Below are 15,139 nucleotides of genomic sequence, written 5' to 3'. Positions count from 1 at the left end.
ATGATAATACTATTGTTGATTAATTTTGAGAAAGAAGAGGCCAGGCAGACAACAGACATCCATCCATTCAGTTCATGATGCATTACAGGTTTCTAGACATTATATAAAAGGAGGGCAGTGATTGTTGAATGTGACAGGGTGTGACAACCACGTATAGCAATCATATTCTCAATGGAAAATCTACCAAGATTGAAACATCATGAAAGTGCTGTGTTTCGCAGGCCGTTTCTAACGATGGTCCCTCCTGTGGAGTTGTTCCTCTAACGATGTTCTAATCTACTGTGTATGGTGGTGGTTAAGAAACAGTTGTCTGTTTAAGATAGTTTAAACCTTGTCAAGAGCAAGGGACTGTTTTAACCAAACTATTGATTTTTATGTAATGTAATTTGTGTGTTTTGGGGTAACTTGTGTGGTTCTGAAACATGGCATTGCTGTGAAAGAGCATGCTCAACATTCTGCCCTGTACTAAAAAAAAAATCATGTTTTACCCACAGTTGATTAGGGTTAAAAACCCAGTGAAAGGGCAACAAGGTGTACCTGGACCCCATGGACCCTCCGGATACCCGGGAAAGCCAGGTAAACACTTCACACACCGTTTGTATTGTATTATAAGTATCGTATTAGGTATTTCATCTATATATTACACATTATAAGGAAGAAAGCTTGAAGAAAACATATTTTTAATGAGTCACAACCATCAACCTCTGCTGATACATGTGGTCTTTATAATGTACATATTTAATAAGAAAAGCCCTAAATATTTGTTCTTTTTTAAAATACTGGTACTGTAGTAAACCTGGGTATTAATAAAAACAATGCTAAATCAATGCCTCGTCAAACATCTAAATTGTAAAATTTAAATGACAAGGGATGCAAGTCAGTGGTGATCTCTTCGATTTATATCATTATTCTGTTGCTAAACATGCTATAATTCAGTTTTTTTTTAAATGTAAAAGCTAGTTTGTCTAGCTTCCTGTGCCACGGTGCAAAGTGGACAAAGTGGAAACAACCGCAAGGTCTTTCTTCGGCGCTGTCCTTTTGGACCAATGCTGTGCTTGACAGTGTGTACTGTTTGCATTTTATTGTCTAATAAAATTATCAATCAATCAAAACCATGTTTTATTTTCACGTGAGTGAGGAAATAAAAGAAACATGCAAAATAATAGCCATTTATCCATCAATACCAAGGTAGAAAGAGCTTATCAGCTTGTGATATTTACATGCCATGCTAACAAGCATTTCAATGGATTTAGTTGATACTCTTGTAATGGCAAAATAGAATTACATTATTAATAGGGACCTATATTCAGGAGAAACAGAATTGACGTGAAGTGCACTCAACAATGAGTAATATACCGCATGGAAGTGGCGAGGTGGTTGGATTAGATTGAATATATTATCAGTGGAGTGTTGCAGGTGGATTAAATCATGACCAATACAATTATCTCTTTTCATTACCTTAAAGAGCGCTGTGCTGCGTTCAGCACAACAGCGTACTGGAAATGTTCACACAGTGCCATGGAAGAAAAGGCTCAGAAATGTTTCATACGTGTAGCGTAACTGATGGCGTTGTGCAGGAAGTAGAGATGTCCCGATACTCTGGGACACCTGGCAGGAAGTAAAGAGTTGTCAACAACAAATCTCCAGCACCTCAAACACACCACCAAGAACACCAGCTGTCAAATTAACGTGAGAGGAAATAGAAAATAATGTTAAAGGAGAATTCCGAATTAACCATTTTTGTACCTTAAAATCGGATGTTATTAATGAGTGGTACAGGTGAACTCCCTCCAGAGCGCACTTGCATATTAATGCATATTAATGTAATCTTTCAACTTGTCAACTTTAATAATGGAACAGTGATGTACTATAGACCATATTATGTATTTAAACTGTACCAAAGTGTGAATTATTATAAAATGAAAAGTTTAGTTTTGAGTTGGTTTTACGATGTGTGTTTGGGTTCAGATACTTTGTGATGATGTACTGTATACAGTATTGTCATTATTATGTTGATGTAATATTACCTACAGTATCATAGTAAATAGTCTTCTCTTTTCACATCCAGGGGTCATTGGGTTTCCTGGGATGAAGGGCGAGCCAGGTAAACGCAAAAACTATCTCTTGCTGTCTTTTGCTGTATCTCTCAGAGAGACATACTGTACACAGTAGTGCTATAGTAGTAGTGTGTGTGTGTGTGTGTGTGTGTGTGTGTGTGTGTGTGTGTGTGTGTGTGTGCGTGCGTGTAAAATTGAGTTTAAAAAATATATATATTATAATAATATGATAATATAATATAAAAATACTGAAAAGGTAGCATACCCCAAACTTCAAGTCAGTAGAGGACAAAATACTCACATTCACATTTTATTTGGCACACACCAATAAACGTAACGGCTATACGTGTTTTGGCCAGGGCTTCATAGTGCTATCTTCTCATGTACACAGTATGCATGTTAGGGTTAACCTAGCCTGACCTAAGCAGAGACATTTCTGGCCTAGATGGGAGGGTCGCGGCTCAGAAAAACGCGCACCCTGATTGGATCTCATCGATCTGTCCGTCACCCCTGGCACCTCCTCTCCCCCCTAGTGCAGCGCTACGTCACATCATTTAGAGCGACGCCCACCCGGAAGGGTTGACTCCCACTTTTAGACTGGTTCAGCCCACGGCTTTTTCCAGGCTTTCATCTTTCGCGCAGACGAAATGAAAGCCTGGGTATCGAGGCTAGGGTTAACCCAATAAATGTAAAGCAATGGAACTAAGACTTGATTTCTTAAAAAAAATGAATACAAAATTGTATTCATTTTTTTTAAGAAATCAAGTCTTAGTTCTTTAAAAAAAGAAAACTTAAAAAAGGACAGAAAATAAAAACCTTTTTAAGTACGTAATTTATTCTAATTGTTGTTATTGCAATTTACGAGCTGCGTTCGCTTCCCGCGTCCGCGCGTCTTATACTTGTAATATGATGTGTGTTTAGGAGTGCCTATACCTGGAGCTACAGGTGAACTTGGGCCATCAGGTTTACCTGGAACGAAAGGAGACCGAGGAGACGCGGGTCCATTTATTATTGGACCGCCAGGCATCACTGGACCTCCAGGAGACGTGGGACCTGTGGGAGATCTTGGAGAACCTGGAATAATAGGTGGGTAGATGATGTTCACAATGTTCTGCTACACATTGTGAGCTTGTAGATCGGCTATTTTCAAATGGCCGAAATGTATAGGGTTGAAGTGGTTAATGTATGTTTTCTAATCAAAATCAAAATCTCCAAAGTAACTAGTAACTAATGTTTTCAAATAATTGCAGTGGAGTAAAAGAAAAAATGTTGGCTCTGAGATGTAGTAGTATTGGAAATTGGATTGTAAAAGTATGGAAATACTCAAGTAAAGTACAAATACCTCAAAATTGTACTTAAGTACAGTACTTAAGTACTTCGTTACTTTCCACCACTGCACTTTTCATACATAAAGATGCAGCTCAAAGTGCTGTACAGTACAGGAATCAAGAATTAATAAAAAAAACAAAAAAACAGATTAGTTTAGACAGTATTTGGTTTAGACTAGTCATTGGTTAGACCATGCAGTCATTAGTCCTACAACTACAACCTATCTCAAACCCTCACCCTAAACCTAACCTCCCACGGGGCAGCACACCTAAACCTAACCTTAACCCATGTCAAAAAACATCGGCAAAGTGCTGAAAAGTATAATCCGTGCAAATAGAGTTGTGACAAAGTCACAGTTGGAAAATTTCAGTAGAATCACAACATACGATTCTAATTAAAATCTAGGTTAAAAAAGATGGGTTTCAACAGACAGATCAGACAGACAGACATAATGTTGATTGTTTTTTTTCTTCATTGTGATCAACAGAATCATTCTGGGGACATCCAGGGCCTAAAGGTGTCCGTGGCCTTCCAGGGGTTCCAGGGAACCAAGGGAATTTTGGACCAAGAGGTACATTGTATGAACAATTATTATGAATACTACAATGTTACAGTATATGAAATTATGGGCCAGCCTCGTACATCTTTATTCTGCTGGGTCTGTGACGTCATGTGGGTCAATACATCACCATCGAGTAGTGAGCTATACTCAAGCCCACGCTGTACATGGGGCATTTACAGCGCCTTTATCCAAGGCGCCTTACATAGATTGAAGTCATTACATTCACCCATTCACACGCCCCCCATATGAATGAATGGACCATTGTAAAGCGCTTTGAGCACTTGGGAAAAGCGCTATAAAAATGCAATCCATTATAAACCGATGGCGGAGGAAACCATGCAGGGCACCGACCTGCACATCGGGAGCAATTAGGGGTTCAATGCAGTGTCTTGCTCAAGGACACTTCGACACTAACTCTGGGGGAGCCCACAGGGATCGAACTGACAACCTTGCGGTTGCTATCCGGCCACTCTGCAACCAATGCCCACATGTTCATGAATCTAATTATTTTTTACTTTTTTACCAATGTATTTAATTTAATTTTACTTTCTTTTTAAGGGGATGCTGTTACGTCATGTGGCAGCCAAGTCTATGGAATTTTTACTATGATGTAGTGGGTGCCCCTCAAAGTTCACGACCCGGGACCATTTTGCCTTCAAAATAAGGCTATGCATACCCATATTTTGAAGGCGTGCGTGTGAGTCAATTTAACAAAGGTGCAGACGATCAGAAATCAGCAGAGAGTGAGCAACGTTTGCCGAATTGAAGCGGTCCCAGACTTTCTTTTTTCTCCCTGGAAATAAAAACGTCTGGGTTTCCGAGGCTACTTTAGTTATGCCTTGAATAAAGCTTGTTTTGAACAAAAAAAGCTATCTGGGAAAATCTGTTTACATGTAGAGAGAGCGAGAGAGAGGTGGACTTCTTCCTTTCCAGTTTTATCGGTTTCATTGCAACCTAGTATCATTCATACGTCGGCGAAAATCTAACATAATCTTATTTTTCATGATTGGCACTATTATGTGTAGACCTCAGAGATTGAGAGATGTTGTCAATACGTAGAATATGACTGTGTCGTCTGTGGAAGAAGTCAAGAAGTTTTGGGGGAATCTTTAATTCCCCCAAAACTTATATTTGTTTCCTTGTAAAATGAATTGTAATTTGTGGATTCAAATAAAGTGTGTGTGTGTGTGTGTGTGTGTGTGTGTGTGTGTGCGCGCGTGTGTGTGTCAGGTGAAAAGGGAGATGTGTGCGTGTTGTGCACTCGGACTATCACAGATCCAGGACCACCAGGATCCTCTGGAGAGCCCGGCCAGCCTGGAGAGTCAGGTTCTGACATAAAACATGACGATATACAATTTAAAATCAGTCAGAGTGCAAGGTCAGAGTAAATAACCATAGTCAACAAACATTGCGGTACATTAAAGAAACAATGGTTCTTTGGCACAAGTATGCCATGAACAGTATCTGCTGCTATGCTCACCCATGCTGTATATAGTATCTCAGGTACCATGTAAATATGTGACCAAATTTGACTGAGGGACTGCCATTGGATTTGTTTTAATTTTCGTTTTTTTTTCATGTCATATGAAAACAGGGTATCATTCAAATTGACATATTGGTTGTTCAGTTTGACCCACCAGCTTTGGAGATAATTATATGGCTTATAGAATAATGTCTTGCAGAGAAACAGCAAGTTGAGAAAACAGGCTTGGCAGGTTCACTTCTGTGGTCTCTAACATTACACCTAGCTACATGTTTAAGCATTTATTTCACATTTACATGTCTTCTGTGGTCTCTAACATTACACCTAGCTACATGTTTAAGCATTTATTTCACATTTACATGTCTTCTGTGGTCTCTAACATTACACCTAGCTACATGTTTAAGCATTTATTTCATATTTACATGTCGATTTCAGCTCTGACAATTATTTCAGACATGCTCTAGTATGTGAAGAGTCTTCTATGGTCAGTATCATTTTCTATGGAAAATAATACTGACTTCTTTACTTCTGTAAACCTGTGTTGTCACAATATAGCTGATTCTGACAATATTATAGAGAACCTCTTTTAGTTAGTTGTATATTATCATCATGTCTAAACCATAGAGTTTAGCCACCTATCCATTTCAATAAAAGTTGCTCACAAGCGCATGAAGTACCTGTACAAATTAGAGCGGGAGCACTAGTGGTTTCAGACGATAGACAACATTAGATTTAATTAGCCTCCAGGGCTTCTGAGGCTTCAACCATTCTTCACGTTTTTTTCTGGGGGCTCTCTAGACTCTTAACCCATTTTGACCTGAGATTCTAAAAAATGTCTGTTTGAAAATTACAGTTTTCTGAAAAAGCTATGTTTCTGGGTCAGTCGTTCTTCGATATTTAAAAAAATAGCAGACCTAGGTGGAGTGCCGTGATTTTTTCCACTCTAAAACAAGATCATCAGGAATTATTGTTAGATAAGGAGGTATAATTTTTTCAATAAAGTGTACAGTATTTGTTCAAATGTTGTTTTTCTGTGGGCACGCCCACCAGTTCATTAAGTATGCCTGGTTTGACTGGTGGGTGGTGATGGGTGGTGATCCACCTGAACTGAAGCCGCACCCACAGCTGTAGTCGTATGATAAAGGGGGAGGGGTTAGGGGAGGGGCTGATAATGTGATGTCACTATTACTGTTTATTTCATTGGCCCATTTGACTGTCAAGGGTTCATGCCTCCAGGAAGAAACCCTAAATACAAAGTTAATACACCATTTCACATAAAAACGACTCCGCGTGTCTAATGAAGTACTGTCACCTCATAGACACATGAAAAACTGGAAAAATACAAAAATGGTGGCACTCCCTCTTTAAACTCTCTGCTGTCTTTCTCCAGGTCCATTTGGTGTCCCAGGGAGCAGAGGTGACCAAGGAGTCAAAGGCCTTTCAGGACCATCTGGTCCACAGGTATAGATAAGTTTTAACCCATTCTGACCTGAGATCAGATTCTAAAAATGTCTGTTTGAAAATGACAGTTTTCTGAAAAAGCTATGTTTCTATGTCAGTCGTTCTTCGATTTTTCAAAAATAGCAGACCTACAAGCTCGTAGAGTGGCGCGCTATGAGTTTGTAGATCTGCTATTTTTAAATAGCTAAAGCATAACGTAATGCTAACACCAAAAGGGGTTCCCGCCTAAAATGGGTTTTAATGAACCAAGATACAACCGTCGTGGTAGCTTTATTACAAACTCAACAAGCTACAATAATAGGTCACTGCTTGAGTCTGCTTTCAGCCAGTGTGGATTTCGTCGACTAAAACTAAGACGAAAAATGTTCGTAGTTCGTCGACTACCTTTTTTTCACTGACGAAAACTAAATGGAAACTAAATGAAAACGAAGCTATGATGACTAAAACTAAGACTAAATATACTGACAATTACGTTAGGGACTAATGGACAAGAGATCCAGTATAAGTCATTTTACAATTAGTTGCATGCTGAAAATAGACAGTCTAGCGCGACGCGTTGTGAGCTTGTAGATCGGCTATTTTCAGCAAGTGACGGCATCAAGGCCCGCCAAAATACATTTAGTCGACTATAATCTTATGATATTTAGGTCACATTCCCACCTAATACTTCGGTAGACTCGATGCGAATGGGCGGAGAAATTGGGATTCTTGCATATTTACCGTAATTTGCTGCGGTTTGCCTTCACACTGTCATCCGCAGCAATTGGAAACGCAGCAGGGGGGACCTTTATCAATGTGTTCCATTCATAAACTAGCCTACACAGTGAAATCTATGGTGATAAAATTATACTCATAACGTGCATGTGTCGTGCCGTCTGGGACTGATTCACACCTGCCAAACGAACTGCACTTTCTGAAAATGCGCAGCAGGATTCGTTTTAATCGCAGCAAAGCTCTCTGGTGTGAATGTCACCTTAGTCGACTAAAACTAGACTACCGGTAACACTAAAACATTCCAGGTGACTAAAATGTGACTAAAGCTAAATGAAAACTATTCAAGAGACTATGACTAAAACTAAAATCTAAATTTGCTGCCAAAAACAACAACACTATCTGTAGTTGTGGTGTGTGTCATTACTACATTTATTTGACACAGTATTTATGATTGGCGCTCGTTATTGTGATTGTCTGGGTCTGCCTGTAACGCTGTAACCCTCAACTCTCCAACCTCTTGCATTCATATAGTGGTATTATTCACCTGGACACCTGTAGCATGAATTCACTTCCTTTTACATTATCTTAGGTCTTTAGCCTATACCTTATGGCATAATATTGTCCTATTATTATATTCTGGCATTGTCTGTCTGCCATGTCTTTTTATCTGCCTGTACATGTCTGTCTTTGTGCTCTTTGTCGGGTCTATTCTTGTCTTCTCTCTCTCTCTCTCTCTCTCTCTCTCTCTCTCTCTCTCTCTCTCTCTCTGTATAGGGGTCCTTTGGTTTCCCAGGTGTAATTGGTGCCCCGGGGCCTAAAGGAGAGCAGGGTTTCATGGAGGCGACGGGGGAGAAGGGGGGGACGGGTGCCCCAGGAGCCCCTGGAGAGGCTGGCATCGATGGAACTAACGGCACCCCTGGACTTCCTGGACTGAAAGGCATTCTTGGATTGAAGGGTAATCCTGTGAGTGACAGCAGAGGACATTTAAGCCTGATTTATACCTATACTATTATTTATACTGTCGCACACAAAACAATAGCCAATATACCAGTGGTGTACTGTAAAGTACATTTAGGCTACTTAATCCATTTAGGCCTGACGTCAAAATAAATATTAAAAAGTTTCTGTATCAGTGGTGCTCAATATTTCATGTCATGGACCCCCAAAAATGATATGTAATAGGCCACCCACCACCATCTGAAAATATGTTGTTCCAGGGACCTCCCCAGTAGCAAAGATTTGAGTTAAAAACATTCACGCTGAAAGAATATATATTATTATTTGCACCACATTTTCACGATTTAAAAAAAATAGCAGACCTACAAGCTTGTAGTGCGGCACTCGGTGCCGTGATATGAGCTTGTAGAGGCATTATGAGCTTGTAGATCGGCTATTTTCAAAATATTTCTATACATTTGAAAACTTTAAATGACACATATTCTGCATAATGACTGAGTACTTTTACTTTTAGTACTTTAACCCTATAGAACACTAAACAGATGATTTTCACCCGGACAATTATATTTTTGTAATTTTCATAATGTTGCTGATGTCTGAGGTGGGTGGGTCTTTCAGTACCTTCATGATGCTCAGTGACATCATAATGTTGCTGATGTCTGTGGTGGGTGGGTCTTTCAGTACCTTCATGATGCTCAGTGACATCATAATGTTGCTGATGTCTGAGGTGGGTTCAGTACCTTCATGATGCTCAGTGACATCATAATGTTGCTGATGTCTGAGGTGGGTGGGTCTTTCAGTACCTTCATGATGCTCAGTGACATCATAATGTTGCTGATGTCTGAGGTGGGTTCAGTACCTTCATGATGCTCAGTGACATCATAATGTTGCTGATGTCTGAGGTGGGTCTTTCAGTACCTTCATGATGCTCAGTGACATCATAATGTTGCTGATGTCTGAGGTGGGTGGGTCTTTCAGTACCTTCATGATGCTCAGTGACATCATAATGTTGCTGATGTCTGAGGTGGGTCTTTCAGTACCTTCATGATGCTCAGTGACATCATAATGTTGCTGATGTCTGAGGTGGGTTCAGTACCTCCATGATGCTCAGTGACATCATAATGTTGCTGATGTCTGAGGTGGGTGGGTCTTTCAGTACCTTCATGATGCTCAGTGACATCATAATGTTGCTGATGTCTGAGGTGGGTGGGTCTTTCAGTACCTTCATGATGCTCAGTGACATCATAATGTTGCTGATGTCTGAGGTGGGCGGGTCTTTCAGTACCTTCATGATGCTCAGTGACATCATAATGTTGCTGATGTCTGAGGTGGGTCTTTCAGTACCTTCATGATGCTCAGTGACATCATAGAAGGTAGGCTTTTCTGCAGGCAGGTGTTCGGGTGAATTTCACCCCCATACACCCAAATAGGCGTTTTGTTGTTGTTAGTTCTTTCACTGGACCATTCTCACATGTCCCAGGAATGGGTGGACCAAAGGAGAAGTTGTCTTAGGCCTCATTCACACCTAAAAGACACCTGTCTTGTCCGTGCCTTGTGTCTTGTCCGTGTTGAATGGCCGCCCCCCAATGCATTTCCAATGGAAGTCACATTGTTTGACCAAACATTTTAGTTTGATGGCTGTGTTCTGCCACCCCCCATCAAACAAAAATGTTTGGTCAAACCATGTGACTTCCATTGGAAATGCATTGGGGGCAGCGGCCATTAAAACCTCTTAAACCCCAGGGGGGTTCAGGGGGGGAAATCAAAAACATCGGAGTTGGAACATTTTTGTTTGATGGCTGTGTTCTGCCACCCCCCATCAAACAAAAATGTTTGGTCAAACCATGTGACTTCCATTGGAAATGCATTGGGGCAGCCATTAAAACCTCATTGGGGCAGCCATTAAAAGACACAAGACGATACAATAGTGTGAATGAGGCCCTAGTAGTATACCCGACGAAGGCCGGCGAGGCCGAAACGTTGTATTTTTGTGTCCGCTCTGTTGTCAATAAAAATGTGGGAGCTTTTAAAACGGTGTGCGGATCTCCTCTCTCCTTCCAAAGGAGAAGTTCCCAGCTCAATTTAGTCTTTTCTTTAGGAATATCTTTAAAATAATACCCTATATCTCATTTTTGTTTTGTTTGTGAAAAGTCATGATAACATATTAAACTCAAGTACATTTAGAATTGTACTTGTAACAGAGTAGTTCTATATTGCAGAATTTATACTTTTACGTAACCCGTTCAGGGCGGAGTGCCACGCTTGTAGATCTGCTATTTCTGAAATGTTGTGAAAATGTGGTGCAAATCTTTGAATATAATTATATTATTTCAGACGTTTTTAACTAAAATCTTTGCTTCTGGGAGGGGTCCCTGGAACAACATATTTTCAGATGGTGGGTCTGCGGCCAAATTCAGATAATTCTGGGGGTCCTTGACATGAAAAAGGGTGAGCACCACTTTCAGAAAACGGTTAGGATTTAGAAGCCTTTTTTTAATCAACCTCAACCCATAAAAGGTAAGTTGACTATAAGATCCTCCTCCATACTTTCAAGGCCATTCATAACCCCCCCACCCCCCCCCCCCCCCCTTATCTTATCTGTCTGACCTTGTTCACGTCGACATTCCCACCCGGTCTCTCAGGTCTGCCTCCTCCATCAAACTGAAAGTGCTCCCTGCCCGTCTGTCTGTCCACCATGGGGTCAAGAGCCTTCAGCCGCTCTGCCCCTCACCTCTGGAACTCCCTCCCCCCTGATATAAGAAACATGGACTCAATCACCTCATTTCAAACCCACCTCAAAACCCACCGTTTAGGCAGGCTTATGATTGATCTGTGTTTTCTGCTGCAAGCTATACATTATTGTCTGCTTTTGCTTTTAACTGTGTTTTGTGTCAACTGTTTTTGAGTGGTGCAACTACGGAGCTATGTGTGTGGGGGGGGGGGGGGGGGTGTCTGGGTGGGTGGGTGGGTGGCTGGGTGCGTCTGAGCACGAAAACAGCATGGTTGTTTTTCACCACCTGTGCGCAACACACACACACAAACACACACGCACATATTAACTGTATATATGGTGATTTTGGGTGTGCCAGTACAGTACAGTGACAGTAAGTACAGTACAGTAGAGGATACAGTATAGGGACCCCCACACGGTAACTCTGTCATTTCTCAACTGTTTTGGACGCGGGGCGGCTCGCCCGAATTGGGCCGGCACCCTGGGTGCGTTCCTGTGGGTCTGGAGCTCCCCCCCCCGGGCACCCCCACACAGAGTTGCACCACTCACTTCACACGGGTGTGATTTTTAACTTGTTGTACGGCGACCTTGAGTGCCCTGAAAGGCTCCTTATAAATAAAATGTATTATTATTATTATTAAGTTACTTTTTCCACCACTGCAAACTACACACAGTGAGCTCCTATTTGGTGCGCAACCAAAGTATACCTCAGGCTTCACCCATAAATCGATTGGACATTTCGTGACACGTCACTCTTGTTTATGTACTGTTTTTAACTGTGTGATTTGTTGTTTTTGATGGGTGTTGCTTGCAGGGGCCTCCAGGGCCAAAGGGGGACGGCGGCCCGAGTGGTATCGATGGACCCAGAGGTCTTCCAGGGCAGGCTGGGCCACCGGGACCACCTGGCATCGGCCCGTCGGGAATGCCGGGACCGAAGGGTAGCCTCGGCGTGCCGGGGCTCTGGGGCAGGTCCGGAGATCCAGGTAAAGAGTTTTGATATATGATTTCATTATTACTTGCGCAAGTACTAGTGTCGCCCGGGACTCGTATGCACCGTCCCAGCCGTCCCGCCAATTTTGATGCGTATGCACCGTCCCAGCAAATGACGTAATGACTAATTGTGCCTGATACGGCAGTGGTGCCAGATTACATACATGTATACATAGGGAGGATTAAATATAATGCTCCTATGTATACATGTATGTAATCTGGCACCACTGCCGTATCAGGCACAAGTAGTCATTACTGAGATTTGACAGTTTGTAGCGGTCGAAAGTACTTGCGCGCTCTGCTTGCGCACTAGTAGGCCATTTATAATTGTGTGTACATTGTAGAATTTATTTACTTGACTGTAAAAAAAAAAGAAAAAGTAAACAAACTAGATTAATTAAATACAGTAACATAAAAGAGCTTACTGTTTACTGGTGGAGAATTTTGTTCAACCCCTTACCCCCTATTTTAAAACATTTAAAAATAGTTCTACTATAGTTCAATCTATGTTGTTAGCTTGTAGATCGGCTATTTGTACTATTTTTTAAATGTTTTAAAATTATAAAAAATGGCAAATAAGTTTAGGGAGATATAGGGCTAGGTGCCTGGACCGCTATGCCAGTGGTCCAGACCAATTGTTATAAATACTTTATGCAATGGTTGCTACTTCTATAGAGGGTATGCGCATGCTTAAAGTGAATGGCACATCGAGTGGCAAAGCAACATGCAAAGTGAGTTTAACATTGTTTAACGTTGTTTAATGCAATCAGACAGGACTTTTCTGTGTGGATGTATGGGCTGTCAAGGCCAGAAAGTAGTTTTTGCCACTCAGTAGGCATTCCTGCATAACTTCCTGGTTTGATGATGATGTCACACGCATACCCTCTATTCCTGCCAGGTGAGAAAGGGTCTCCAGGTGAAACGAAGACGACCCCGGGCGAGCCAGGCCAGAAGGGTCAGAAGGGTCTGTGGGGAAACCGTGGGCCTAAAGGTGAGAGCAAGGACGTTTTATCAGACATGTTTGTATCGTTGTACGATATAGAGCACCGAAGTCCTGACGTAACTCGCTCATCCCGACGATTCCCCTGGTCCGCGGAAGTAATTTCCCTATGGAGAATAACATGGGGTGATCTTAATATCGTCTACTATAAGCGTTGTGGTCCAGAAATAAACAAGCTGTCTCTGCGTTATTGTTAGGGAGGTTGTCTCTGTATCGTTTGCAACGGTCAGTCACTCATATATGATACAGTCTGCTTCTAGCGAAAATGTAACTAATTCAGCAGCAGTAACATTAGCGTTTTCTCTCAGTCAGTTGATTCTTCATATCCATCGCCCTATGGGGATTTCAATGCAACTAAACAAATACATGAACCTGTGTACTGGCGCCCTCTACTGAAAGTGACGTCAGACTTCGGTGCTTCTTTATGTAAACTACAAAATGTATTAACCCATTTAGACCTGATGACGATTCTTCAAAATGTCTTCGAAATCCTGACAGTTTTCTGAAAAACCTCATGTTTCTATGTCAGCGGTTCTCAAACTATTTCATGTGACGGACCCCCAGAATTATCTGTAGCCTATTTGGCCGCCGAGCCCCCATCTGAAAATATGTTGTTCCAGGGACCCCCCAGCCCCCCAGAAGCAAAGATTTGAGTTAAAAACGTTTGCTCTGAAAGAATATATAATATTCAAAGATTTGCGCCACACATTTTCACGATTTTTCAAAAATAGCAGACCTACAAGTTCGTGCCGCGCTATCTGAGCTTGCAGATCTGCTATTTTCCAATAGCTATGCATAACATGATGCTGAAAACGTTCTCAACACAAACCATTCTTCATTGGCTTTCACTAGTTGATTCTTATATAGGATTGCTGGTTCTTCTCATGCGTTATTCTAGGGAACACAGGCATGCCCGGGTTCCCGGGCTTCCCCGGCCGCTTCGGAGAGAAGGGGGAAAGGGGCCTCTCGGTCCAGGGACCTCCAGGAAATACAGGATCTAAAGGTCAGTGTAATAAGGCGCGATTCATACTCCTATTTTTAGAGACGAATAAAAGTCGGTTCGGCTCTATGAATCGGCCCTATAAGCCTAAGGCATACATGGGCACAACTGGTGGGCCGCGGGCCACATGGGACACAAGTATGGGACAACGGCCAGAATAAATATACTTTATGATACTTTATCTACTCTGTCTCTATGGAAACGTTTTGGACTAATGCCAAAGTATAGGACTGTACAGTCTGTGTGGAGTTTGCATGTTCTCCCCGTGTCCCCTAGGGTAGATACCCTCACAAAAACATGCCGTAATCCTGGTCTCTAAAACTACCTCCCCCTGGCCAGCCGGGGCGCCTGATGGAGGGGAAAGGAACTGGTCGGAATAACGTGTCCCTTCCACGTGCTACGTCCGGCCGGGGAAATTCCCCTCTGTCAGGTGAAAAGAAGCAGCTTGGACTCCTCATGCATAGAAGGAGGCATGAGGTCAGTCCGCTGCCCCCCCAGGTTGGCAGAGGAAGTGAAGCGCCCAGGATTACATTAGATAATTGGCACTGGGTGAAAATAAAACTGGGTTACAAAATCGTGGGATAAAAATTTAAATTAAAAAAGAAAAAAATAAATTAAAAAAGGACTGTATAGTCAGCCATTTTCATGAGCAGGAAGAAGAAACCTCAAATGTTTTGGTTTTAACTTTTAAAACTAGGATCGTCTTATTTATTTTTTGACAGAAGTGTTGTAGGATTGACCTGGCGCTGGGTTAAAGTGTAATTATGTTATCGATGTTGTGTAAAAACCGTAACGCATAATGTTCTCAGTGTATTAATGTTATCGACGTTGTATTAACCCATTTTGAAAATGACA

The 15,139-nt window shown here is 41.7% G+C and overlaps 1 protein-coding gene across 1 annotated transcript in view; it reads left to right on the top strand.

Moving 5' to 3' along the window:
• Positions 1–15,139, top strand: part of col4a3 (collagen, type IV, alpha 3) — a 71,157-nt gene that overhangs the window by 30,792 nt on the left and 25,226 nt on the right. The window contains exons 20-29 of the mRNA XM_083773596.1: positions 495–576; positions 2,069–2,104; positions 2,979–3,143; positions 3,874–3,957; positions 5,179–5,274; positions 6,822–6,892; positions 8,381–8,569; positions 12,109–12,277; positions 13,183–13,275; positions 14,183–14,287. Coding sequence (XP_083629722.1) covers positions 495–576; positions 2,069–2,104; positions 2,979–3,143; positions 3,874–3,957; positions 5,179–5,274; positions 6,822–6,892; positions 8,381–8,569; positions 12,109–12,277; positions 13,183–13,275; positions 14,183–14,287 — 1,090 coding nt within the window. The remainder of the gene's footprint in view (positions 1–494; positions 577–2,068; positions 2,105–2,978; positions 3,144–3,873; positions 3,958–5,178; positions 5,275–6,821; positions 6,893–8,380; positions 8,570–12,108; positions 12,278–13,182; positions 13,276–14,182; positions 14,288–15,139) is intronic.

This window comes from Protomyctophum parallelum (genome assembly GCF_964188405.1).
Source record: "Protomyctophum parallelum genome assembly, chromosome: 9".
In the NCBI taxonomy this organism is placed as follows: Eukaryota; Metazoa; Chordata; class Actinopteri; order Myctophiformes; family Myctophidae; genus Protomyctophum; species Protomyctophum parallelum.
This window is presented reverse-complemented; position numbering and strand designations above follow the sequence as displayed.